This window comes from Anarrhichthys ocellatus, unplaced genomic scaffold (genome assembly GCF_004355925.1).
Source record: "Anarrhichthys ocellatus isolate YVR2014 unplaced genomic scaffold, GSC_Weel_1.0 scaffold42, whole genome shotgun sequence".
Taxonomy (NCBI): Eukaryota; Metazoa; Chordata; class Actinopteri; order Perciformes; family Anarhichadidae; genus Anarrhichthys; species Anarrhichthys ocellatus.
The window spans coordinates 2,506,832-2,533,556 of NW_022280072.1; the positions used below are offsets into that span (position 1 = coordinate 2,506,832).

Sequence of the window (26,725 nt, forward strand, 5' to 3'; positions counted from 1 at the left end):
GTGTGTGTGTGTGTGTGTGTGTGTGTGTGTGTGTGTGTGTGTGTGTGAGAGAGAGAGGATCTCTGTCTTTTTCAGTACCTTTAGTTGTAGCGTTTTGGAGAACAAATGCACCTGAAATACAAAGAAATAATTTCACACACACATGTTCAAAACACATACATCTACTTATGTCCTCAAGTACTACCACAGTTTGTTCCCGACCACAGCTTGTTCCCGAACCACAGTTTGTTCCCGACCACAGCTTGTTCCCGAACCACAGTTTGTTCCCGACCGCAGCTTGTTCCCGACCGCAGCTTGTTCCTGCACAGTTTGTTCCCGACCGCAGCTTGTTCCCGACCGCAGCTTGTTCCTGCACAGCTTGTCCCCGACCGCAGCTTGTCCCCGACCGCAGCTTGTTCCTGCACAGCTTGTTCCCGACCACAGTTTGTTCCCGACCGCAGCTTGTTCCCGACCACAGCTTGTTCCCTACCACAGTTTGTTCCCGACCACAGCTTGTTCCTGCATAGCTTGTTCCCAACCACAGCTTGTTCCCGACCACAGCTTGTTCCCGACCACAGTTTGTTCCCGACCACAGCTTGTTCCTGCATAGCTTGTTCCCGACCACAGCTTGTTCCCGAACCACAGTTTGTTCCCGACTACAGCTTGTTCTTGACCACAGCTTGTTCCCGACCACAGCTTGTTCCCRACCACAGTTTGTTCCCAACCACAGCTTGTTCCTGCACAGCTTGTTCCCGACCACCGTTTGTTCCCGACCACAGCTTGTTCTTGACCACAGCTTGTTCCTGAACCACAGCTTGTTCCCGACTGCAGCTTGTTCCCGACCACAGTTTGTTCCCGACCACAGTTTGTTCCCGACCACAGCTTGTTCCTGCACAGCTTGTTCCCAACCACAGTTTGTTCCCGACCACAGCTTGTTCCCAACCACAGCTTGTTCCCGACCACAGCTTGTTCCTGCACAGCTTGTTCCCGACCACCGCTTGTTCCCGACCACCGCTTGTTCCTGCACAGCTTGTTCCCGACCACAGCTTGTTCCCGACCACAGCTTGTTCCCGACCACAGTTTGTTCCCGACCACAGCTTGTTCCTGCACAGCTTGTTCTTGACCACAGCTTGTTCCTGACCACAGCGGTGGCATTTTGGGAACAGTGTGTTTGGTCTGCTCCGCCATTCAGAAGTAAAGTGTATTAACACGGAAGCCACAGGCAGCTCAGATGGTTTGTTCCTCACATGGTGGCACGCCAGAGAGTCAGTCACGCTCCACTGCTGAGAATTCTTTACTCCCATTTGAATCCCTCAAAACCTGTGTCCTTCATAGAATCCCTCTCAATGTGTAGTGGAGGCCTAAAGTGTCTTATTTTGTTCATGAGACATGGACTGTCGAAAACGGGGGGGGGGGACAAAACAGCAATCTGTAATTCTGCTGAGATGTTTGCTACGAAGATACATTCCTCACCGTCGCAGCGCTGCCACGCAGTGTGACAGAGAGGAGAGCTTCCTGTTCCTTAATGAGACTGTTTGTACTGTTAGTCATCCCCATGGGAACGGAAGGAATGTACACACACTTGCTGTATTTCCCTGTGAGACACACACACACACACGTAGAGTAGTGTAACATAGTCCCTAGTCTCACATTGACTCATGTATTTCTATTTTATGCTGCTGTATACTTCTACTCCACTACATTTATTTGACGGCTTTAGTTCCTTTTCAGATTAAAATATGAATCAACTTATAGATGATAATGTTGAACCTTTACTAGCTGCAGCATTAGGGATGCTTCCACATTAATGCATCATTAATTATTATCCAGTAATATAATGTATATTATTTTAAAATTCTGCCAAATGAGTGCTTTAATTATGTTTTGGTGCTAATACTTTCACTTGAGCAAGATTGTGATTGTAGACCTTTACTTGTAACAGAGTATTTCTATATGGAATAGCCGACACAATGCTTTTGCAGCTCTGTCCATCTTTTTCGGATGCTGGCGTGTGTACATCATTATAATTTAGCGCTGTCTCAAACTCCCAGCTGCAGCCCAGTAAAATTTATAACCCTGCATAACTTCTGATATACTGATATCTGCATCAAAGCTGTAATTCAGCGCTGCTCTGAGAGCTGTTTGCTGCAGACGCTTCCTTCTGTTTTATCCAACAATCCAACACTGTTTTCATTCACTGGTCATTTTTTGAGTCTTTGGTCTATTTTTCTTTCATAACTCCTCTTCTTTCAGACTACAGTAAATACAACATTTATTTTACTACTTTGTCTGTTTACATCTGTAGATTTCTACTAAATTCACCAAAAGTTACCATTACATAATGCCTCATTTTTTTTATGACTGTGCACAATATTTTGTGATTTATGTCGTGATAAAAAGAGATATGAATCCCCTCTGTAAAAACCTTTCACTCTAATATGTCAACAAAATGAAGCAAGGATTTTGAACTTGGTTTCAATGCAAAAGAAAATTGTCTTAATGTCAGTATTCAACTGGGGAAGTTTCATGGCGATATCTAGTTAAATATTTTACCCCATTCACCTATATGTTCACACATATTTCTTGTTAGTCTTCCAGTCTGAATGAACCCATTTAATTGGTGATACTCACCCAGTAGTGAGGAGATGAGGATGATGTTCATTCTGTCAAACGTCCAAAATCAGATGTGCACCTCCGCTGTGATTTATTAACACAAAAAAAGAGAAATGGACAATAACTGTGATTTCAAGATTCAACAGTAGAAGCTACTTGAAACAGAATAACGGTCTCTCTGAGGAGGAGTTTCGACCGACTATCACGACAAACCACAGACAGAGATGGTCATCTTGGTGGAGACGTTTCCTTCCTCTGTCAAGCAGTTAACAGGCGGAGCCTTCAGAGTCCAGGGACACACGGAGAGGTGAAGATATACCGAACCACAAATACAACACAAGTCACCGTCAACAAGCCGCTTTACAGTGAAATCTCTGAAGTCACGTCGTAATCAACGCAGCATCATATATGTGACCCTACAGTCAATGGAAAACATGTATTTTTTTACATAGCCACGATAGCAGCATGTTTTTATGGATCACAATATCTGTCGTTTTGTCCACCACTTTCTAAAATATCTCAACAACTTTTTAATAGATTGCCATGAGATTTTATGTTAGATATTCGCTGTCCCCAGAGGATGAATCCTAATGACTTTGGTGACCCCTCTGACTTTTTGTCTAGCGCCACCATCAGGTCAAAGTTTTCACTTATCCTGTTAATTAAATCAACACATACTGGATGGACTGGGACAAAAAAACAAAAAAAACATTCATGGTTCCCATATGATGCATCACATCACTTTTGCAGATTTTCTGAAAATGAGTTTGACATATTGTGGTTTTGAGTGAGGCTACAAACATATTGGATGGATCGTAATGACATGTCATACACACATTAATTCACCCCTTTGCAATAACTGAGTGGAAAAAAAAGGACTGGAGGAAGAAGCGAGACGAGTTGGGCTCAAGATCAACAGAGAAAAGATGAAGGATTCAAAGTACGATGGTCGGAAAAGACATTGAAGAACTTAAAGAGTTCACTTACTTGGGAGAAGGAAGTGGAATGACGGACCTGAAGAACAGACTGGAGCTCCAACAACATCTCAAGAGGAACAAAGCTGAGGCTGTAGGAACACTAAATGAGTGTGAGACGTGGCCTATTGGCCAATAACGAGTTCCAACCCGATATCTGGGCTTTGGGTACCGGCCAATAACGAGTACCGATCCGATATCTGGGCTTTGGGTATCGGCTGATATCGAGTACCGTTCCCATACTGTGTGGAAATCACTATCTCTAGTTTTCAGAGCTACTTTAGTCTTGTTTTACTCATTTTTTAAATTTTATGAAGAACAATACAATCCTCTGGATCACTGCTAGACAGCAATTATTGTGTATTATAATCTTAAATAAATATCTATATAATAGTGCAGTCTAATAAAATAGCATCAGTCTAGTTGCTGCTTCTTGAACTGTTTGCAGCCAAACCTCTTTGAGATTTTGCCATATTTTAAAGTGTGCAAAATAAATGAAATTCATTACTGAAAATGATTAAACCACATTGCAATTCCTATAAATTTCTACCCTTCGTGTGCTCTGTGCTTTCCCCCCAGGTAACTAGCTGCCTCATTATCCCTCCGTGATCCCCGCCCTCTCCCTCCATCACTCCCTCCACCCTCCCGTCGCTCCCACATCCAGCCTCCCATCATCATCATCATCCACACGGTTTCTTCCAGGAAGCTCGTCGGGCAGTCGGATGCTCTTCTGCTGGAATGCCTGGGAGAGAGAGCATCCTTTTTGTCCATTTCTGAGGGAGAGAGAGAGAGAGAGAGACAGTGGGGAGGAGGTGGAGGAGAGGAGGAGGAGGAGGGGTGGCGATAGGAGAGAGGATCAGACATGGCTTCTAAGGAGATCACTGCCTCTGGTTTCGTGGGTGCGAGCAAGGATATCACAGGTGGGTAAAGACAGACAGTTTTGGTTTAATTGCTCCGTGTTGCGGGTTACAACCGCGGTTGCCTCCCCCTCCCTCCCCCCGCGTCCGCGTCCAGGCTCGGGATGCTTTTTTTTCCCAGACTGGCGACCGAACCGACGCATTGGACGTCGGGGTCCTGAGCTACACCTTTCACATCTCGTCCCGGAGCTCACCGGGCTCGGCTTTGTCCTCCTCAGCGTGCATGTGAATGATGAATTATTTGCAGGGAAATATACCTTTTGCTGTAAATCTGTCCCTTCGGGGAGGATCAGGCAATTAAAAAAAGAATAAGAAAAACACAGCCTTTAGGCCAGAGGAAAAAGGGGCGTTGTGGAGATAATGTTGTGCACTCGTGGGTCTGAGAGCGTTTTGTTCTGCACGTTTTTATTATTTTTTTGTACCAAACACCCTGATCCTGAGCACGATTCCCTCTCTAAACCTGAACCCTTGAGCGTTTTATCTTCGTTTTCCCTGCAGCCTAGAACCAGCTGGAGCGCTATATAGTGATTGCATGCGTGCGTGTGCGCGTGCGTGAGAAAGTGAAAGCGAGGGGGACTGGTGAAGGCACATGTTCACTGTGCATCTTGCCAACAAACGCGCATAAGCTATGGGCAAACAGCCGCGCGCAAATATGTCTATTCTTTTTTTTTTTTTATGTATATATATGTATATATATATATATATATATATTCTCAAACAACAACAAAGTCACAGCGCAGCCTGAAGCGAATGCACGCGCACAGACGCACGCGCGCTCCTACTCATGCTCGGGGTCTGCCGCTGCGTTGATTACTCCTAATGGCTCTATTAGCCACACTGTGATGATTAATCCAGTGGAGTCCCTGCCTCCTCATTCAGTCACCTGCCTCCTCCTGCACTGGCTGACTGACAGGAGGAGGCACCGGGGTTGGGGGGCCTGGGGGGACCACTGAAGGGGGGGGCACCGAAGCCCCATACAAGCTCACCTGATAGACTTCAGTCCAGATCTATTCTCAGTGTTGTATCTGACTGAAAGATCAGCAGACTGGTGCCAGTATGAAAAGCATTTATGTATTTGTTGAAGTCTTGGAAAGTACGTGGAACCTTTCTTTAAACATACCGATAAACATTTCAACAGTAGAGGAAGAAGTACTATGATCCTTTACTTTAGTAAAAGTACGGTGTAAAGTATTGAAGGTGAGACACTACAGGCAAAAATATTGGTTGTCATGCTCTGGTCAATGTTGAGATTTTGGTCTATTTTTCTTCCATAACTCATCTTCTTTCAGACTAGTTGAAAGGAAACGTTTATTTTTCTACTTTGTCTGTTTACGTCTGTAGATTTCTACTAAATCCACCAAAGGTTACCATTAGATAATGCCTCATTTACATATTTAAACATAACATTTCGGAAAACTTGTAAACTTGTATAAATACTCCTTAATGTGAGTGATGAAGTGGTTAAGTTTCATGGTGATATCTATGAGTTCATGTGTTCACCTGTAGAGTCTCTAAATGTCTGTAATGGAACTAAACGTCTCTTTAAAGGACGTTTCCTCTAAATGAGTTTGTTCTCAGACTCTGATGATAAATCTCCACTTCAGCAGCTCTTACATTCACCAAACTTCACTCGTTCATTCCTCTCTGTGTGCTGAAGGTTCACACAGAGGGGTTAGTTCACTCACCACTCACACACTCATTTATGCTACATTTTATTACGAAAAACATGGAGAAATGACTCCTGGATGGAACTGGATGTTTCTGCGATGGCGTGCCGTTCCCCATGTGTCCCCCCCCCCCCAACCCAGATGCGAGTGAGACACTTCCCTTTTGGCAGCGTCCACAGGTCAGAGGCCACAGAAGTGACGGTGATGCTGCTCGACAGGAACAGTTCTCGGTGCATCATAAACACCGATGCTCGCATGTGTCATGTTGCTCTCGTAAGAGAGAAAATGACACTGAAGCATATTGTGCACCACGTTGATGATGAGTGGGCTGAACTCACCGGGGCGATGCAGAAGGATTTCTGTGATTAATCCATTCGGTGCAGACTTTACTTCCCGCTAAATGTCAGCCTCTTCTTTGCTTCGGTGTCACATGCAGATTGAATCGCTTTTTTTTTTGGTTTGTAACATATTTAAAATCATCAGGATGCATAGAGACTCGGAGTTCATTGGATTATTTCATCATCTGAAATGCCACGACAGGTCTGTTCAAATGACAAGTCAGACGTATCCCTCAGTTATTAGATGAAGACGTGAGTACAGGCCTGTCCGCCCAAAGGTCAAAGTCATTCAGCGCATGGTTTGATTTGGACTAATTTCATTTGATCTCATCCTAAAACATTTGGCCGTAAATATCAGGCCGATTTTGACTCAAATAGGTAACAATGGAGCCAATCTGTTCCATTCAGGCGGCAACCTCCGGTTCTGTTGGGTGAAGCTGATGTGGAAGTGTCTTAAAGCTGCATTCTCTCTAGTGTCCACCAGGGGGCGACTCCTCTGGGTGTATAGAAGTCTATGAGAAAATGACTCTACTTCTCTCTTGATTTATTACCTCAGTAAACATTGTAAACATGAGTTTATGGTCTCAATCTCTAGTTTCAAGTCTTCTTCAATACAGCATGATGTTCATTTAGTACATTATGGTCCATTTAGAGTCACACAGACCATAAAGCAGGGGATGCTTTAGGGCGGGGCTACACGGTGATTGGCAGGTCTCTACCAGAGACGTATGCAGTGTCTCTACGTCACTCCTCCTCAGTCCAAATATGGTCACTTTCAATAATTGGCTGCAAAAAACCCAAGATGGCGACGGCCAAAATGCTGAACTCAAGGCTTCAAAACGGCGGTCCACGAACAAATGCGTGACAGCATGCCGACTACGTCCACTTCTTATAAACAGTATATGGCACAAAAGTTTAGGAACCCCTGTTTGTGCTTATTTCTCCAACATGTTCATGTGTTTTTCATCCACAGAAAGCATCAGGAAGATTATCGATAAATCATCCATCAAGTTCCTTCATGGAATTAAGCTTGACGCTAAAAGTGGGAAAACAGAGGACAGAATACTGGTGAGTTGCTGTTTCCTCTCTCTGATATAGAAGAACATCTCAATCCTGCAACATAAGCAGCCTGATGCATTGCTCCACGTATGTGCAGTATCTTTGATGTTAACCTCCCCACTGCAGCCTTAACGGATCTCTGCCACATCCGTGACAGCAGAGGTGGAGGCTCTCCGTGATTTAACGGTGAGGGTGAATGCCGTTTACTGCCCGCCGCCCCTCTTCTGTGGCTGCTGTTTGGCAGCTTGGCGGGATGAATATTGGATAGATGGTATCTGTGGAGGCAGTGGGGGGGCTGAGCTGCTCGCAGCCTTTGATTCTGGGGCGCTTTCATCACAGAATATGGGACAGAGATGTGAAATCTCGATGTGAGTGAGTGAAGCTCCGCCAGCTATCAGGGTAAAAATCTGGGCCAATCAGCACTTCTATTATGGACCAGAACGTAGACTGGACCCTGGGAGGATGCTCGTACTACACGTGCATGAAAACACACACACACACACACACACACACACACACACACACACACACACAGGTGACATACAGTAAGTACAGATCAGCAATTATTGATTAAGTGCTCCTTTAAATGCAGCAACTAAACCACGTGATCTTATACAATGTCCAGGCCAACTGCAATGAAGTAAGTAGTTTTTACACAGTTTAATTTCTGAACCCCAAGCAGTGTTTTGCTTCTGTCACATTTTACTCTCCGTGGCCTTGATTTTCACGACAATATATAAGTTCTGCACCTCTATGGAAACAGAACAATGAGAGCTAGAAGTAGAGAGAACTCAAACATGTCTTCTTTTGTGCAGAATAACACACTTATAATGACATAAGTCATGAAAAAGAAAAAAAACGCAAGTTGACTTTGATGAGTTTTTCTTACAAAAATGGAAAACAGTGGAATCTTTATACATTTTTTCCAACTGCCCACAAATGTTACCAGTGTTGGGAATAAAAATGGAGGCTCCACATGCCTATATTCATTGAACTATTTATACAACCTCTACTTACAGCCTCTTAAGCAATATTTTAAATGAGAACATGAAGAATAAAATGTTTTTGATGAAATATCACAATTTTAGGCTTCGTTTTGGCTGCTTTTTCTGACTTTTTGTTTTATAGCTTCTGGCTACGATAAACAGTGTAGTTCTCGCAATCGTTTAAAGAAAACATGCTTTTGAATCCCGTCGGTGGTTTTTGGGGGTCAGAGGGTTGAAAGACCCGTTGCTTCTCCTGTAATCTAAACTTCACCTCGGCAGAGCTCCCACCCAATACATGCTTTAATGAATCGCTGTGTGGCGAGCGCGGGCGGTTAGGAGAGTTTCTGCATGTAGCAAACTCTCTTTGATGCTCAGACACTCTGATGTGACTGTGTGCCAGAAACATCTTTCCAATCCATGTCTTACTTCCTCTTTAAAAGCTGAACTGGAAAGACTTCTCGCTCATGCTGTGTTCGCAGAGAAGATGGAGAAATAGATTGGAGTTTGATCAAACGCTCTGGGTTTGCTTTTTTTGGGGGGGAGGGGGGGAAGCGGAGCTTAAACGTGTTACGTTTTTAAGTCAAAGCTTCTGTTATTGCTAGTTACATGAATTTATCTTTGATTTTCTAACTGGTCTCCTCACCCTAAAACCCCTTTCCCACTGGACACACAAACACTAACGTCTAGCTTTTGTCTTTAGTGGGAAATGTTACAATCAGCATTCATTCCTGGACAAATCTATTTGCAGTAGTTAAGTATTTATCAGCCTCAGCTCCGATCGAGGGTACGCCGATGCTATGTGATGCACGTTTAAGTGAATATACAATTATGAAAAAGCAATATGCATAATTATTTGATGTATTAACTCACAAAAACACAATTAATATGCTCTCCTCAAAGCCACCCGACTCCAGTCAGACAACAATCTCATTACCTCGCAGCTCAGCAAAACAACTTCATTCAAGGTTGACAGAAGCAAAACAAATCTCATCAGAACCGTACTGGTTAATCTTGCACTGTTCCAACAAACACCAACTCTGGTTTGGTCAAATTAAACCATTAATTCACAAAGTTAGATATGAAAGGAAACATTAAATCCTCAAAGCTACCAGACTCCATTGATAGAAATGGTAATTTTACAGCGCTGATCAAACAACAGACGCGGTGTAGCTTGTTTATAACGTTAGCTTTTCACTTCTGCTGGTTGTGGTCACACTTCAACAATCATAACAGTGGTTTTCACTTGTGAAGATTATCTCGCGGAACCAAACGTATCACGTATCAACATGTTTGTTTGCTACAGAGATTATTTAACAAACCAATGGCAACAAATCTCAATGGCTTTTTGTGGAGGGAACCAGTGAGAAGTTAACTTCCTGTTGAGCCCACCAAAACACGTCACCCCCTTCAGGACTCTATGTTAAATGATTCTATCGGCTATTTTTAGCGGATCTTCCTGCATATACGCACTTATTTTGATGGGAAAAGGTATCAAACAAGAAAAGGTTAGAATATTTGTGCTGCAGCAGCATAATTACACAATGAGCATGAGGTGTGTGTGGTGTCTCTCTTTCATGTGGAGTCTCCCTCTGTCCTGTGATAGGCCTACATACTGGTCTTCTTAATGCACTCCTTCAGACGGTCTCCTCTCTCTCTGTCCTGCTGCATCAGCACCATTTACTCCTGTTTACTCTCAACTCCCACTTGTAACCCCCGACTCACTCATAATGTGATACACACTGGTCTTTTTAATCAACTCCTTCAGACGATCTCCTCATCTCATTTTTTGAGTAACCACATTTTCGACACCTCACTTGCTGCGTGGGCGTACGAGGCTGTCGGTGTGCGGTTCTGACAGGCCCGTGTCAAGCTGCTCTCTCCGGGAAAAAAACAAAAACCCATGACAGTGGAGTGGGAGAACTGTAATTTAATTACTGCTTTTCATTGGGGGAGAGGCACATGAAGGGGGGGGGGGGGGCTTTGTCCTGAGGGAGCGTTTTATCCGGGCCGTCGTAGAGGATGGAGTAAATGATTGAGAGTGACGGAGCAGAAGAGGAGAAGAAAAAAGAGCAGAGGGCAGTGCTGGTGGAGAGCAGTGAAATGCCAAAGAACCACTGCTCTTTGTTTGCCTTGATAAAAGAGACAATTACTTATTTTTTTAGGGTGTGCTTGATACAAAACCCCCCCAAAAAAATAAAGAAATTGCCGCTTATGAACTGGAATCAGGAGCTGAACCAGATTCATCCAACAGCCGCACGACACAAATGTTTCCAGAGCAAGCGGCTGCAGAGATGCTGCGTGGGCCCATTCAGATGGAGATGCACAAATGAGCTCTCCATTAGCTTTCGGGATCGTCGGTCACGTCTAACAACTCCCATGCAACTTTGCATTGGACTTAAAAAAGTATGACGCACTTCAGAACCTTAGCGGAGGGTAGCGTAGCAGAAAAAATGCTAATTTTGTCATCGTGACGCATCACTTGAAATGTGGAGGAAAAACAGGGCGGTTCTTTCCTTTAAATTGCGATATTAAAGATATTAAAGATCTGGGGCATGACCGGAAACAACACACATGCACGTCTCAAATTTAATGCACCAGCCACTTTTGTGTTTGCCCTCCGCAGAAGTGACGTGATGCTGATGAAATTACGTCTCGCATTTTGCGACATGCCGTCATTTCTCAGCCTGTTTGCCAGTCTATTAATGTGAGACAACTTGTCTCTGACACAGAAAGCTTTTAGCGGGATCAATACATGAATATGGAAAGCACTCCTCACTTCCCTCTCATCATTACCATGGAAACTCCCGGGACTATTTTCTCCCCACGGGGGAGTTTGACAGTGCAGTGAACTTTTCCTTACTCTTGATTCAGTTTGCTATATTCTCTCCCTTTTCTTTTTAGGTCCTCACAACATGGCGTCTCTACTTCTTGGCGCCAAAGATTCCCGCTAAGGTACTTGTTAACAGCTCCGTGTCTCCAGTTACAGTATGAATCTCTTTGCTCTCACGGTGCCTACTTAAATATTAACTTTGTCGACTGTTTCTTTAACAACAGATAGAAACCACATTCAACTTCTTGGAGATTCGAGCTTTGAATTCCCACCCAGAGCACCAAGTGAGTTGTGACATAGATACTGACCTCTGCCAAGGGTTTCAAGTGTTTGTACGGTTGTATAATGGTGGTTACATCACTTTGGCCTTCAGGGGATGACAAAACGCATTCATCCAAACAGCTGCACAGCAGTCGATGCGCTCTTATTAACTTGTTCTCTACTATTGTTGACGGTGACAGCAACAAGAAAAACGGTTTAGGGACTGTAGGAAAACGAGTGGGAGGCGAGGTCAGAATCAGGGATGTTGTATCGTATCGTTTTCTCTAGCATCTGAATTCCTCTTTGGGAGAGCATGGGAAGGTCTTTTTATTCTTATTATTACAGAAAAAAAGAAGAGATCAAGCAGTCACAAATGATGCTTTAGTGTTCACCACAATGTCATAAAGGTGCACTTTGCCATAATGCGGCGGACAACAATCTTTAATCTCACTGTTTTAGGGCTCAATGTTCCCATCACACTCAACTAGCTAATACAACCAATATGTCTGCATGAGGAACACAAACAAATACAATCTCTATAATCAAGTTAAAGTAACCACAGCTGCAACGATTAGTCGACTCATCAGGAAAAGAATCCCCAACTATTTTGGTTATAGATTAATCGTTTAAAAAATGGCAGAAAATGCTGTTTTCAGCCTCTGAAATACAGAGATGTCCTGCTCCTCTCTGTGTTGTATTACACAAAACAGAATATCTTTGGGTTATGGACAAAACAAGACATTTAAAGACATCACCTTGGATTTTAAGAGACTGGGATAAACACTTCTCACAATTTTCTGACGTTTCATAGACCAAGCAATTAATCGGATAATCTAGTAAATAATAAACAATAAGATTAATGGATACATTGTTGCAGCCCTGAAGGTAATTAATTCAGCCTTTTATTTCGTATCACTTTATTCTGACATAGAGTTGCCGAAATAATCATAATTTTAATTCCATTATAATTGTCGTCTTTTTTTAACTTTCTCTTTTAGTTATTAACGGTGTAACGAAACAAACACAGTACTATATTTTAAGATACTACAGTATTCGTAAATCTGGGGAGGGTCTTCAGCCCCCCCTCCTCACCGTAATAATTTGCCCACAGTCCCTTACAGCTCCATTTTCTCTCCAGGTTATCATCGACACCGACAAGTCCAGCTACTCGCTGAGGTTCGAGTCACGCGAACATCTCAATCATGTGGTCGGCCATATCAATTTCGCTCTGTCTCGAATATTCAACAACTCCATTTTTGCGTAAGTTCTTGAATAAATCACTTATCCACAGAGAGGTGGATACCTTTTTATTTAAAAAGACCTTTATTTCTCCAATTATCTAAAGATGAATGACTCCTTATCTTTGCAGCCCTTCCATCTGTCATTCAGACAGCGACCTCTCTGAGGGCAGCAGGAAGTATTCACCCAGCTCGGAGACGTCGGTGGAGACCCAGAGGGCCTGTGGTAAAAGAGACATTATCATCAAATATGGGAATTAACACACATGCATACACGGACGGGGGGGGGCACACTTGGCGGCCCTGAGGGGAAATTGGCTCGCATGCGTCTCCCAGATGTTCATTGAAAAAAAATAAAAACATTGATAATTTGCACAAATGTTTTCTGCCCTTTTCTCTCCCGTTGTCGCTGCAGGAAGCAGCTGTTCACATCGTCTCATTTTGTTTTTTCTCTCTCTTTGTTTTGTTTTTTCCTCCTCTCTCAGGAGGCTTCTCAGAGACGTACGCCGCTCTGTGCGACTATAATGGCATCAGCTGCAAGGAGGAAGTGCAGTGGGTAAGAGCTGTGGGACTGTGCCTGTATCGCTGTGAGTGCTTTTGAGTGTTACGTACAGCACTGTGACCAAAATTGAGGGAGCGGGGGTGTGTGTGGGGGGGGGGGTGGATGTGGTCATTTACTGCAGCATAACAGACTCATGGGTTATGTTGCTCTTGTAGGACGTGGACACCATCTACCACTCCCAGGACAGCCGAGAGTTTAACCTGCTTGACTTCAGCCACCTGGAGAGCAGGTGAGGGACGGAGAGCGCTCAACACGTTATTACCTCCGGAAAACGTACGGAGCCTCATATACCTCGGTTTCATCTTTTCCAGGGATTTGGCAGTGATTGTTGCGTCGATGGCGTACAACACCTGGTTCACTAAACTGTACTGCAAAGATCTGCGGATAGTAAGTATAGGTTCTGCTGTGTTACTGTTGAGTTATTAAAAGATGCTTTAAGATAAAACAGAGACCGCAGGATGAGCGCCGGGCTTTTGTTACATACTGGCCAAACCGTAGAATTACATCCTCCGGGTCCATCACATGATGCAGTTGCGCCCAAACACGCTTTTTTTTATAGACTTGGCAAAGAGATGTCTTGTACAGCTCTTATTTAAAGCTACTACAAGGAACTTTCACTTTGTGTTGATTTTGGCGGTCCCTGTGAACAAAAGTGGAAGTGTTTCTGAGCACCAGAGTCCCATGATTTAGTGTTTTTGGGAGGCGAGGTTACAGGAAACGCTGGTCGCTTGCTCTACAGGCCCATTGATGCAGAAGATCTGGGTGATTTTATCTGAATTCGATCATTTTTTTTTCTTTATGAGCAACTTTCATAGGTATAAACGGGGCACGCATCCTGTTCTCTTTATACATCCAAGGCAGAAACAGGTGAAACATTTCATGTGAATATTTTCTTTTTCCTTCAGGGGTCAGAGGTCACTGAGCAGGTCCTGCACACGGTCAGCAAATCCTCCAGCCTGGAGGAGATCACTCTGGAGAACGCCGGGTTAAAATCGTGAGTTTTGATCCGTCTGGCACCTTTCTTTTGCTTTTCATACAATCAATCTTCTATAAACGCACACGAGTTCTACTCAGTCGGTGAAAACAGTTGCGTGATGTCTTCTGCTGGTCAATAGCGTTGAAATGATCAGACAAGCTTATTAAAGTCTTGCGACAGCCTCAGATTTATTGATTGCTGTTGGGAGGAGAAGAACAAGAGAACAAATACAACACAAATGTTTCTAAAAATACATTACCCACCCTGGCTTTGGAGAAAGTGCAAAGTTAAATCGCTCCCTTTAGATGTTTGTGTGTATTCACAACACATTGTTTATCTGTAATAAACTATGGACCCACTTCACAGAGACTTTCCACAGAAGATGTCAGCTGCTCTTTCAGAGAACCCTGCGTCTGTCATCCACTCGCTCAACTTGGCCCACAACTCACTGGACAACCAGGGTATAACAACACATCAGCTACTCTTTGGTTGTCTAAGCTACTAATTTAGTTTGATGGTAATGAGGGGACTCCATTTTTACAACTCTTGTCTCTACGCTGCAGGTGTGTCCAACCTAATTCAGCAGGTGTGTCGCCTCAGCAAGGGACTTCGTCTCCTCAACCTCTCCAAGACCTCACTCACATCCAAAGGTTTGGGCCCGTCCCTCTTTATTTCCTCTAAATAAACGAAATGAACATCATGCTGTATTGAAGAAGACTTGAAACTAGAGATTGAGACCATAAACTCATGTTTACAATGTTTACTGAGGTAATAAATCAAGAGAGAAGTAGAGTCATTTTCTCATAGACTTCTATACAACCAGAGGAGTCGCCCCCTGCTGGTCAGTAGAGAGAATGCAAGTTTTAAGATGCGTCCGCATTGGCGTCACTCATCAGAACCGGAGGTTGCCACCTTGGTTGGAACCTGGTCCTAGCTGTCTGATGCTACGCTATGATTGGCCAGGCGTTCGAGGGGGGCGGGACTTTGCGAAGGGTCAATTCCACAATTCACCAAAAGCCGGTAGAAATTGGTGAGATAATAGACCCAAAGGAGTTTTTACAAATCTGCAGCTTATTGAGCAGCTCTCTTAGCTCAGGTTGGATTATCATTTAGGGAGTATAAAGCCTCCAAAGCTCCAGAGGATTCTCCCTCCTGAGGAGCTTTGTTTCATGTTTTGCCCACCCCCCATATTGACTTTTGATGTCTTGTGCATGCCTCCTGTAACCGTCTCATCTTACCGTGTACCCAGTGGAGAATTTAAATATTACATTGACGCTTTCCCTTTAAATCTGCTGATACCTGCTGCTGCAGATGTGTATGAATAATGTAAGTGCACAAAATGTTTTGAGAGTGTTCTCTGTCTTTTACTAATGTGCAACATCATACTCCTCCTCCTCTTGTCTCTCTCTCTCTCTCTCTTTCCTTTCATCCGTCCCTCTCAGGAGTGGTGTCTCTCTCTCAGGCTCTGTGCTCCAGCGACGAGTACTCCAACTCTCTCCTGCACCTGGACCTGAGCAAGAACCCTGGGGTCCTCTCAGGGGAGGACGCCTCGGTCAGAAAGCACAACTCAAAACAAACCCCACTTCCATTTATACGCCACTTTTCCATCTAAATGTGACGTCTTCTTCTCCATCTCTTTCCAGAACTTGTATCTGTTCTTGTCTCAGCCCAACTGCCTGGTCCATTTGGATCTGTCAGGCACAGATTGCTCTGTGGACTCAGTAAGTATTTAATGTCTGGGCGCGATACAAAAAATGCATATGTCTCTCTGTGCAATGCTCAGCCCAGATTAACCGTTTCAAACCCCTGTGTCCCATGCAGCTATTTGGGGCTCTTCTGAGGGGGTGTTGCGCTGATCTTTCCTTTCTGAATCTTTCCAAAAATTCCTTCTCCCACAGGTTAGTCATATCTTAAAGATTACCTAAACAATAAAGGCAGCTGCAAATCCAAATCTGGGACTATATCATGCTTATTTCACCGTGAAGGCCTCCTCTCTCGTCATCCATTCTTCCTCTTTCTTTTCTTTGGTCATAATCTTCATCTCTTGCTTCAATCGGAGCTTTGTGGGAGTCACTGGTACATTGTGCCCCATCTCTGTGGGTTTGTCTACCGCCGTTTAAAAAAACAGAACTCCCGGAGCTGTCTGCATAGATAAGACTCATGCATATTTAAGCAGAAGCTATCTATCATTTGACCCCACTCCCCCTCTCCCCTTCTCTCTCACACCAAAGCAATATTCACTCTATTTCTCATTCTGTGTCAGCGCTCAGCTCTGCACTCGTATTTACCCGCCATGTCAACAATGTGATTTAAATCTGTTCTGTGTGGCCGGTCTCATCCCATTCCACCCTGTCCATCATCTCCTCTCTTTCATCTCTCACTTCATTGTTTTATTTATCCAACAGGAAAGCGAAGGATACACTGCCGCTGTTCCGCCAGTTCTTCAGCTCGGCCTTCAGCCTCACTTATGTCAGTCTGGCCTCTATGAAGCTGCCCCCTGACGTTCTGAGGTAGTCGCCGTGTCATCCTCGTGTTCTCTATAACCGAATCGCCTCCCGTCAGTCCAAACTCACTTCTTCTATCCTTCCCGTCTCCACAGGGCTCTCCTCACAGGGTTGATCTCCAATCCTCATATCAATGACCTTCATCTGGACATCAGTGGCTGCGAGGTAAGAGTTCATCTCCACGTCGGCACGTCTAAGCTCAAGTTAAAGGGATAGGTCAGTATTTTCTTCTCATACAGTGTCGGGGATTTTCTTTACATCTCCACATGCAGTTTAAATGTACTAGTGCAGCGTGTGCCCGTCGAGAACGGGCGACCAGAATTGCAGTGTGGCTGCTTGCAAGCTTGTGAAATGATGAGAAATCATTTCAAAGAGAAATTCAAGTTTGTGAATCTGTGGGAAAGACATTCAGTAAAATGTCTGAATGAAATTGCGAGGTTACGCAATCAAGACTCTTCTCGCTTCTGTGAACGTCTCAACTAGAAGCAGAGAAAATCATGTCTGAAACACAAAGTCACAGACACTAAAGTCACACACAAACAGACACATTCAAGTCACAAGTACAACCCTTGGCCCTGCTTTTACAGCTGAAGTCAAGGCCAAAACAAAAAACCCTCACACTTGATATCATTTGTTTCATTCGCTCGACAACATTCAACACAGGTTTTACAAAGTGTGATTTACAGACTTGAAATGAATTAATAGACCCTATAATCCCATATCACCGCAGTCAGAAGCCTTTTGTTGATCATTTCCTAAAGTAAATGTAGCAATACCCCAAAGCAACAAAACTGAAGTAAAACTACTGCATTCAAAATGTGAAAGTACAGGAGGAATATCTGCTACAGCAAAGGCGTGGCCTGAGGAGTATGTTTCCGGGTTGTTCTCGTGAACGCGATATCTCAGGAACGCCTTGAAGAAAGTTCTTCAGATTTGTCGTAAGCATCCATCGAGCCTCAAGGATAAACCGATTAGATCTTGGTGGTCAAAGGCCACTGTGGCCCCACAAAACACTTTCTTTGTCATAATTCAAGAATTGATATGCTAATTATGACAATTTGACACAAATGTCTCATAGAATTCCAGTTTGCATATTTACAAAGTTGGTAATGCGGGTCGATTTAAATTATATCAAACTTCCAATCGGTTCCCGTTTATGTGCACCCACAGCTGTGACGATGGAAAGCAGCTCTTCCAGGTTTTGAGGACATCTATATATTTACTTGTTTAAGAGAAAAAGTGATAAGCTAACAAATAGCCGAAGATGTTTCCTTCCCACGGAGCAGAAGTGCTGCAGATCACAAGGCAGAGCTCAACAAAACCTTCAGACTGCTTGCAGAGACATAAAAAAAAAGGGCATTCATAAATCTGCCTCACTGTGGAAAAGTAGAACAATTCCCCAAAGACGACTAAACCTGAAAACGACTGGGATTCATCATGCTTGTGCATATGTTGGTTTTCCCTACCCTCTCTTTCTCTACAGCTACGGTCCGCAGGAGCTGCTGTAGTGCAGGAACTCTTCCCCAGAGTCTCCTCCATCGGCACTCTGGATATGTCGGACAACGGTACGGTGGCACGCTGCACCACATCCCTCTGGGACCTTGACTCCTTGTCCTCGGGCAGGAGAGGTCTGAGTGCGCTGTTCATGAATCAAGACATGAGCTCTACATATATATATACACATATGTGTGTGTGTGTGTGTGTGTGTGTGTGTGTGTGTTGACAGGTCTCGATGCAGACTTGCTCACGGTACTGCCGGCCCTCTCCAGACACCCCTCCCTCAAGCACCTCTATCTGGGCAAGAACTTCAACATCAAAAACAGGTGCTGCCGGTGCTCAACGCTGCGCTTTACTGCAGTTATTTGTGCGTGCATGTGAAACACGAGGGCGCGTGTGCGCTACACATGCCAGCTCGAATATACGTGTCTGTGATTTAACTTTCCATTTTTCATAAGCGGCTGCCGGACAGCTCGCCGGCAGCAGGAAATGACGGACGCCAGCTCATCCCAGCCTCGCCTCTGTGTTTATGTCTGCAGGGTTCTGGATGAAGTCCTGCAGAAGCTGGTTCATCTCATACAGGAGGAGGAATGCGTGAGTGATAACACAGGAAATAGCAATCATGCTTGAAGACATACCGCATGATGCAAATTTACCAGTCTGCTGCCACTAGCTTTGCTTTATCATATAAATCTTAAAAAATGGATCAGCTGCAAAGATGCAGAAAAATCACATATTCTCTTTTCACTCCGTCCACTTTGGAAGAAAAAAAATAAAATAAAATAAGATAATAAAATTGACTTAAAGGGGACACATCATGCTCATCTTCAGGTTCATACTTGTATTTTGGGTTTCTACAAGAACATGTTTACATGCTTTGATGTTCAAAAAACTATTTTTCTCATACGGTCTGTCTGAATATACTTGTATTCACCCCCTGAAACCCTTCGTTTTGGCGCCTGTCTCTTTAAGACCTCCCCCCGGAAAAGCCCGGTCTGCTCCGATTGGCTTGAAAGGAAAATATGGCGCACCTTTCCAAAGATAGTTCTCAGATGGGGGCCTGTGTATTCCAATGAGCATGCACATAGAGATGTTCCGATACCCGAGTACCAATCCGACACGCTAAAAACAAAAAAGTAAAATAGGTCAATTCTCTCTCTAATATCTAATATATATTGCTGTGAAAACAATCTCTTTCAAACTGTATTTATTAATGTTTCTCGGCAAAAACAAAATTTTACACAATTACATTTGAACACATCATAATAACGTTTTAATTTACTTGCGACCAATACTAATTTTTACCGAATGGATCTTGAAAGCACGATAATATTACTTAAACAACCTCCGTTAACGTTAGCTTTAACCTCCGTTATTTAGCAGAGCAGGACTGTGCTGCCCGCTGGCTGCTAACAGCTAACAGCGAACGTTAACCAGCTCTCCTCCTGACGATTTGTCGTTCACAATGTAGCATTATCAAGGAGAAAATAGAGTGCACAAGAGTGCTTAACCACAGGTCAGTAGTACTAGTTTGCACATGTGCAGTAGCGATCGGGCATGATGTACGGGTGGTGTAGCGAGAGACACGTGCCGTTATTGTTCCTGTGTAGTGTGAATATGCTGATAAATGATGTGACAACTTGGAATCTGATCGGTGCATAGACTCACGTACTCGCCGATAGCAGATCCAGCATTTTTGGCTGTATCAGAGGCATTACTGATACCGGTATCGGAGCAACTCTACTTGCATGTGACATAGGAAGGGGGAGCCAAATCTGATTGGCTCATTGAATGTCATGTTTTCTGATCCTACCCACAAAAGAACTGACTGGGTCCTCATATTTCACAGTTTGTGGGTTGGTAGACACTCCAGATACCCAAATGTATCTGAAAGAACTGAAAGAAGTGAGTTTTTCATGGCACGTCCCCTTTAAGGTTCCTGGACACATCATTCTTGCATTACGTTTCTCTGCAGAAGTGTCACTGTATCATTAATTATTACCGTCTCTTGCGGGCACAGTGTCTATATCAGTACACACACACATATTGTAAATAATTCATACAGACAGCATGTTAAGTCATGTGCGGCGAGCAGTCGCATCACTCCGCAGTAACTTTAACCACTGCACTTCATCCTCACGGCTCGCCAGTCACTTCCTCTCTTCCCACGGCTCAGTTTTAGATTTATTCCTAAATAACACACTCACTTTAACACACATGTGCCTCTCCAGGCCCTGCAGTCTCTGTCCCTGGCCGACTCGCGCCTGCGCTCTCGGGGCACCGTGCTGGTCAACGCTCTGGGCAGCAACACCTGCCTGAGAAAAGTGGACCTGAGCGGCAACAACATGGACGACATCGGAGCCAAGATGCTGAGCAAAGCCCTGCAGATCAACACCACGCTCAGGTGAGGGAAAAATAAATGTATAGAGAAAAAAAAAAAAATATATATATATATATATATATATATATATACACACTTTTTTATGACTTGCGCTCTTTATGGAGGTCTTTATTCAATGCAACTCACCATTTTTGCCCTGCAGGAGTGTGACATGGGATCGCAACAACACCTCCGCATCAGGGTTTCTAGATGTGGCCCGAGCACTCGAACAGTAAGGGCATTAAGAAAAAAACATTTTTATGTGCACGCTAGAGCGTCGGCAAATAAGAGGATATCTTGTATATCTTATGCAAAAACACTGTTATACATGCGATACCTTATATTATATGTTTACATTTGCAATGTGAGCTGAGCAAATTGCTGCGTTAACTGGTTCAGACTTTTCTTTAGGCTAAGGATGACATGGTTGCAAAGATCAAAGTATTACTCACTGGTTGCCGTGGCGTAGGAGGGATATTTTGGGATGAACTCTGTCCATTGGGGACATTAACTTTAGCCAACTTTAACCCGCTTTATTTTCTCTCCGTAGTTTGTTACCGTCTCCTTCAATAACTCGATCCTTTCTCTGTTTCCTCCTTTTTCTCTCTCAGTAATTTCATCTTGCAGTACATGCCTCTACCCTTAAGTGACATCAGCCAGGCGTACCGCAGCGCCCCAGAGAGGACAGAGCAAGCGCTGACCAAGGTTGTTCTCTACTATCTCCTAAATGCAGCTAAATCCTACACTTAGCGAGTCTAACTGTGTCCGACTGCTGTTTGGTGCTGAGCCGGTAGTGTACGGTGGGTTTATAGAGCCTTTTTGCAGTGAAAGTGACTACTGACTGAAACAATGACTGTATATAAGAAGTGGACATACAGTAGTCAATTTGACGTTACCCATTGGTTTGTGGACTGCAGTTCTGAAGCCTTGAGTTCTGCGATTTCGCCGTCGTTCGGAGATCTCGCGTTGAATCTACGTACATCGTCGAATACTCAGCCACCACATTGACCAGCTCTCCAACTCTCACTCACGTTTTCCACCGTTGACCGTTCTCCCAGCAACAAGTCACATGACACAATAACAAACAAAGGTAAAGAAAAAGGTTACCCCTAACCCTATGTTGTCAGACACTCATGATGACAATCTAATCCTGTCAGTAGCCAAAACGAGCCGTTTTAGTGGCATTAACGGTGAGGAGTTGCGACTACATTGCAGCCCGTTTAACGGCTGCCATCTGCAATTGTTGTCCATCAATACTGGACCAATTTCAAAGATTGTTGTCCCCCCCAATAGTCACTTAGACACAACAGCATGGGAAAATAGAGTTGAGGTTGAAAAATATTCAATTACCCGTTAAGATGCAGTTTGAAAACAGGGCCCAAAAATGTGAAATCTTAAAACGAAAAAACAGCCGCCTGTTCTCTGCATCCTTTCACTCTGCTTCGTTGCACTTTGGTTTCCTCAACAATCTGCTCTATTGCATCATCAACATGTCTTTTCTATCCGTCGTCCTTGTGTTTTTTCGCTGCCAGTTTTTATTACACTCTACTAACTCTCTCCGGCCTCTCCGCCCCGCACAGATCCAGCGCTCTCTGGTGAGGAACAACCAGACGCAGCGCTTCTCTCAGAGGCAGGCTCTGCGGCTGCATCAGGGCCTGGTCACGAGTACTGCCGAGCAGGTAGCACTCACCTTGGTGTACTGCATGTACAAGAGTGTTTATTGTGCGATTCTGCTCTCGTAACACCCGCCCCCCTCCTCCACCTGTCTGTTTCCAAGGTGATGGAGCGCCTCTGCGTGCGCGTCCAGCAGCAGGTGTGTGTGTTACGAGGCGCCGGCGAGATGGAGGAGATTCAAGCTGCTAAACAAGTGTTAAAAGAGGCCAGGAACTCCCGCGCTGTGAGTGATGCAGAAAAAGAACGTGTGAGCATAGTATTTGCATTACATTAACACGGAAATTTGAATCCTTTTTTGTTCCTTCGCAAGCTGTACCCGTCACTGTGTGAGCTGGCTCATGTGCTGTCCGTGGACGGGCCGGTGCGGCAGCGGCTGGACTCTCTGGCCGGTGAACTCGCCAAAGCTGCGGACAAAGAGCTTCAGGTAGATCCATCGGCCTCTTTCCACAACCGTGATTCATGGCGAGTTACTGATCGCAGGTGCTGCGTTGCAGGTGATCGTGGACTCCATGGTGTCGCTCTGCCGCGAGCTCTGCCCTTTGTCGTCCTCTGCGGCCGAGAGGTTGAGTCCTTCGCTCTCGTCCGTCTCCGAGCGCGTGTCCATCCCTCGCTCCGCCATCCGGACGGCTCTGATGGAAAGAGCAGCGCAGGACATCCACCGAGCCTTAGAGTAAGAGACGGCCGCAGGAACGGAAAAGCAGAGGGCAAACTGCAGTGAAGGATTTGGAATTTGATAAGTAGGTTATTGATTTCTGACTTTAACCTCTTCCCGTCCGTCTCTCCCTTTCTCCCCCAATCGTCTGCAGAGAAGTGAAGCTGTCGGTGGTTTCCTATCTCACCAACTCCATCGTGGACCAGATCCTGCAGGAGCTCTACGCCACCCATAAGACCCTGGTAGATACACTTCTTGTAAAATAGACATTGTGCGTCTGAGACAAAGTGATTGAGAGGGCGTCAAAGGGTTGACTGAAGAGCGTTGCTGTCTGTCTCAGACTCGACAGGTGTCTCTTCTTAAACGCTGGGAGGGGACGTGTGACGACGGGACGGGCTGGAGGTTCAACAGACACAGAGACTCTCTGGACATCACAGATGAGGAGCTCAGCACCAGCATAGTGAGTGGGAATATACAGACATCTTTCCATTTGTCCGCTGATACAGCGCGTTGCCACGTTTTTCACATTGTTGAGATTTGAACTCATCTAATGCCTCATGTCCACTGCAGGTTTTGGTACAAAGTGTTTTTCTCTATTTAGTTTTCCACTGCGGCGAGTAACCCCTCAGTGTAGGCGGGGCTTTAAGCTAATTGCCGTAGCGACGACATCATCTTCTGAATCCTTTCATTGGCAACCAAAAATCTGGGTCTAGTGAATAAAAAAACAAAAAAAAACTTGCGGTTGCTATTGATAGTAGTTTGGCTATTTAACTAGCTTGCCGTTTGTGCAGATTTGACCAATCAGTGGTCTGTATTGTTTTAACTCGACAGTACCGGGTACTATCAACAACTTTTGATAACGGAAAACCAATAAAAGAGCCAGCTGAGTTGAGTAGATGCAGTAGAAATGCGTTTGTATTCTGCCTGCAACCATCTCCGTGTGATGGCCAAAAGAATTTGAAAGAGCTTTGAAAGGATTTTGCCGGGGTATAATATTATCTTCTCCCACCTTGTATACATTTCAATATTGGAGTCACAAAACATCACATCTTCCAACTCCTGCCAAGACACCGAGGTAGCATTTGTGTGACTTTCTCAATTATTCTTATATAATCTAAACCCATTTCTGTCTGACTTGAACAGTTAAGTAGTTTATAGAGTTTTGCATTCCATTGTTTAATCGTGACAAGACGTTTGTCTTGCATCGATGAATATGTCGACAAAACTAGGGTCGCTCTCCACTTCTTTACCATGGAAATAAACTTCTCACCAAAATACAGTGATGGTTGGATGGAATGATGTATTTTCCTCTGGGTTCTGACATTTGAAACATTACATTGATTTTCTTGACAGAAGCACTGAAGGTCAAAATTTTAAAAGCCCTAAAACTCCACAGGAGATGTTTCAGCAACACTTGGATTGACGGTGTATTGTCAGTTACATTGTGCTTTGGCCTTTGGAAGTGTCTCATTGATTGGCTTGATTGAAGGTCTATAATTCCTACACTGTAAGTCCAACTGGCATTAAATCAGAATAAGGTTTATGGCCAAGTAGGTTTTATCTCACAAGGAATTTGAAGAGTCAGTCGGGGTCCCAGGCCTAGAAACATGAGGTTTTTGGTCCTGGTGGACTGCAGTTGGGAGGGTGGGAGTGGTCGGGCACATTTGCCCATCTGGCCATTCAATCACCTTCTCTGCAGAGCGAATGACTCGCTGCAGTCTGCCTTGTCCTTGGCAGTGGCAGCAGCATACCAGCTGGTGGAAGAGGAGGTGAGGATGGACTCGATTAAAACGGCACCACCATTGACTTTGGAAGGTTGACATTTTTTTCAGCTGCCGGAGGGAATCAAGTAATCTTTTTTTATAGTGTGCAAAAGGCCCGGTGACAATCAAGTGGTCCCCTTCTACAAAGTGCTCCAGTGTTGCTGCTGAAGTCTTACACAGAATCAATACACGACAAGATTTCATGGATGCAAGCCGAGGCAATCGACTAGACTTATATCGAGAAATCAACTTTGCTTTCTCTTTGACATATTTCACAATGATGTAATCCAGTTTTTCCTTCAGCTGAGAAGATTTTCTATAATCAAGTTATTCACATCGACCATTTGTACCATTATTCGTCTACCTTTTTATGTCCCAGATTGTGTTTGATGTTTTGCATCGGCTGTTTTTACATGTTCGACTTGTGACTGGATAAAACTGCACTGGTAGAAGCACCAACTGGCCTAAAGGAGAGCTCGTATCATTTGTGCTACTTGACTCGTCTCTTCTTCTGTGTCTTACTCTAATGCTATCCTTCAGCATCTCAGTATTTTTTTTCTCCTCCAAGGACACAATAGCCATTAAGAAGCGCAGCTCGAGAACGAGACGAATACGACCCGTCTCCACAAGGCTGAGTGAGTACTGCTTTATATCCTCCGCTCTTTCCTGTCTTTTCCCGTCTCTCTTAGGGCTCCATTAGTGTTTTGTTTTTTTCTGTTTCCTCTTCCCTGTCTCTCCATCTTAGAAGTCTGCTAATGGCTGTTTTGATCTGACCTGAACCAAGTCTGAGTCAGTACATCTCAGAGCGGTTGTTTAAAAATTGTCGACTCTGAAACAGAAACGATCGTCTCGTCGACTTTGCCTTTTCAGTTTTCTCGCCCTCACATCTTCTATGATCTTTCCACCTGCCATCAGGCCTGTGTGACGACTCCAGCTCCTCCCCGCCCCCCTCCATGCCATCGTACTCCTCGCCGCTGTCCCGCTCGGCATCCTGGGAGGGCCTGTCGGAGCTGCCAACGCAGGGCCTGCCACTCCATCATGTGACGCGGGTTCGGCCGAGGCCTCCGCGGAGGCACAAAGGAGGCCACATTCCTGCTGAGACTGTAAGGCGGGTTTGATCGTGGCACCTTTTGACACATAGGGTCTATAAAGTAATTTGAACTGTGTGCATTATTCCAGTATACTATACATCTATACATTCATCTATCCAACATGTCTATATATCCATCTATGCAACGTATCTATCCAACGTATGACATATCTATCCATCTATAATCCTCACATTTCCTAATGTTCTTGCCTGCTGGCAGTGACTGTATATATTACCTCTGAAAAAGACAAAGTGGATGGCTGCAATTGGATTATGCAATCTCACTGAAGCCAGTGTAATCCATTTGTTTTATTGCAGAATATTTACAAATGAAACCCAGTGCGAGTTAACTGACCTCTATTAAAAAGTGGTTGTGTGTGTGTGTGTGTGTGTGTGTGTGTGTGTGCAGCATTGCAGTGAAAATGGAGGAATAAGTCCTCTTGATGACGGACTCCCAGATTTCTATACTAAAAGAGTGCTCCCTGACAGGTAGGAGTTTCTCTCATCTCTTCGACAGAACATCCCCTCGATTTACATGTTTTAACTACCGATCGCATGTACATTAACCCTCGCGCATCCCTTTAAAAAAAGTTAAATAAAGTAAATAAATATTATTTTACACTTCCACTGAGTAAAATCTTCTAATTAACATCAGCCCTGATTATAACCACCAAATATTCATACATTTTCAGAATGTTAATCCTTCAAATGCCGGTTTGTTTAAATAATGCAACGGTTTTTTTAAATATTAAATAATTTTCTGTA

At 44.2% G+C, this 26,725-nt stretch overlaps 2 protein-coding genes across 9 annotated transcripts in view; one reads left to right on the plus strand and one right to left on the minus strand.

Annotated features, from left to right (window-relative positions):
• The window catches only part of LOC116394922 (uncharacterized), a 9,907-nt gene extending 5,436 nt beyond the window's left edge, over positions 1-4,471 (minus strand). For 2 of the 3 annotated variants that reach the window (XM_031868322.1, XM_031868320.1), the window contains exons 1-3: positions 3,580-4,471; positions 2,611-2,676; positions 79-111 (exon numbers count right to left, since the gene is read on the minus strand). In XM_031868322.1, the coding sequence (XP_031724182.1) occupies positions 79-111; positions 2,611-2,641 (64 nt within the window). In that variant the 5' untranslated portion in view covers positions 2,642-2,676; positions 3,580-4,471. Of the gene's footprint in view, positions 1-78; positions 112-2,610; positions 2,792-3,579 lie in introns of those variants that run through there. The other variant, XM_031868321.1, reaches the window with a different exon arrangement.
• LOC116394920 (capping protein, Arp2/3 and myosin-I linker protein 3-like) overlaps positions 4,188-26,725 on the plus strand; it is a 29,551-nt gene continuing 7,013 nt past the window's right edge. For 3 of the 6 annotated variants that reach the window (XM_031868313.1, XM_031868314.1, XM_031868315.1), the window contains exons 1-32: positions 4,188-4,486; positions 7,462-7,556; positions 11,435-11,485; positions 11,588-11,647; positions 12,763-12,884; positions 12,994-13,088; positions 13,348-13,418; positions 13,580-13,653; positions 13,736-13,811; positions 14,330-14,418; positions 14,767-14,861; positions 14,964-15,050; positions 15,843-15,952; positions 16,044-16,121; positions 16,222-16,298; positions 16,806-16,910; positions 17,000-17,069; positions 18,388-18,469; positions 18,631-18,727; positions 18,941-18,995; positions 20,633-20,805; positions 20,945-21,013; positions 21,393-21,486; positions 22,362-22,460; positions 22,559-22,678; positions 22,766-22,879; positions 22,950-23,125; positions 23,262-23,349; positions 23,448-23,567; positions 25,439-25,505; positions 25,786-25,973; positions 26,370-26,449. In XM_031868313.1, the coding sequence (XP_031724173.1) occupies positions 4,429-4,486; positions 7,462-7,556; positions 11,435-11,485; positions 11,588-11,647; positions 12,763-12,884; positions 12,994-13,088; positions 13,348-13,418; positions 13,580-13,653; positions 13,736-13,811; positions 14,330-14,418; positions 14,767-14,861; positions 14,964-15,050; positions 15,843-15,952; positions 16,044-16,121; positions 16,222-16,298; positions 16,806-16,910; positions 17,000-17,069; positions 18,388-18,469; positions 18,631-18,727; positions 18,941-18,995; positions 20,633-20,805; positions 20,945-21,013; positions 21,393-21,486; positions 22,362-22,460; positions 22,559-22,678; positions 22,766-22,879; positions 22,950-23,125; positions 23,262-23,349; positions 23,448-23,567; positions 25,439-25,505; positions 25,786-25,973; positions 26,370-26,449 (3,035 nt within the window). In that variant the 5' untranslated portion in view covers positions 4,188-4,428. The remainder of the gene's footprint in view (positions 4,487-7,461; positions 7,557-11,434; positions 11,486-11,587; positions 11,648-12,762; positions 12,885-12,993; positions 13,089-13,347; positions 13,419-13,579; positions 13,654-13,735; positions 13,812-14,329; positions 14,419-14,766; positions 14,862-14,963; positions 15,051-15,842; positions 15,953-16,043; positions 16,122-16,221; positions 16,299-16,805; positions 16,911-16,999; positions 17,070-18,387; positions 18,470-18,630; positions 18,728-18,940; positions 18,996-20,632; positions 20,806-20,944; positions 21,014-21,392; positions 21,487-22,361; positions 22,461-22,558; positions 22,679-22,765; positions 22,880-22,949; positions 23,126-23,261; positions 23,350-23,447; positions 23,568-25,438; positions 25,506-25,785; positions 25,974-26,369; positions 26,450-26,725) is intronic. The other 3 variants (XM_031868318.1, XM_031868317.1, XM_031868316.1) reach the window with 2 other exon arrangements.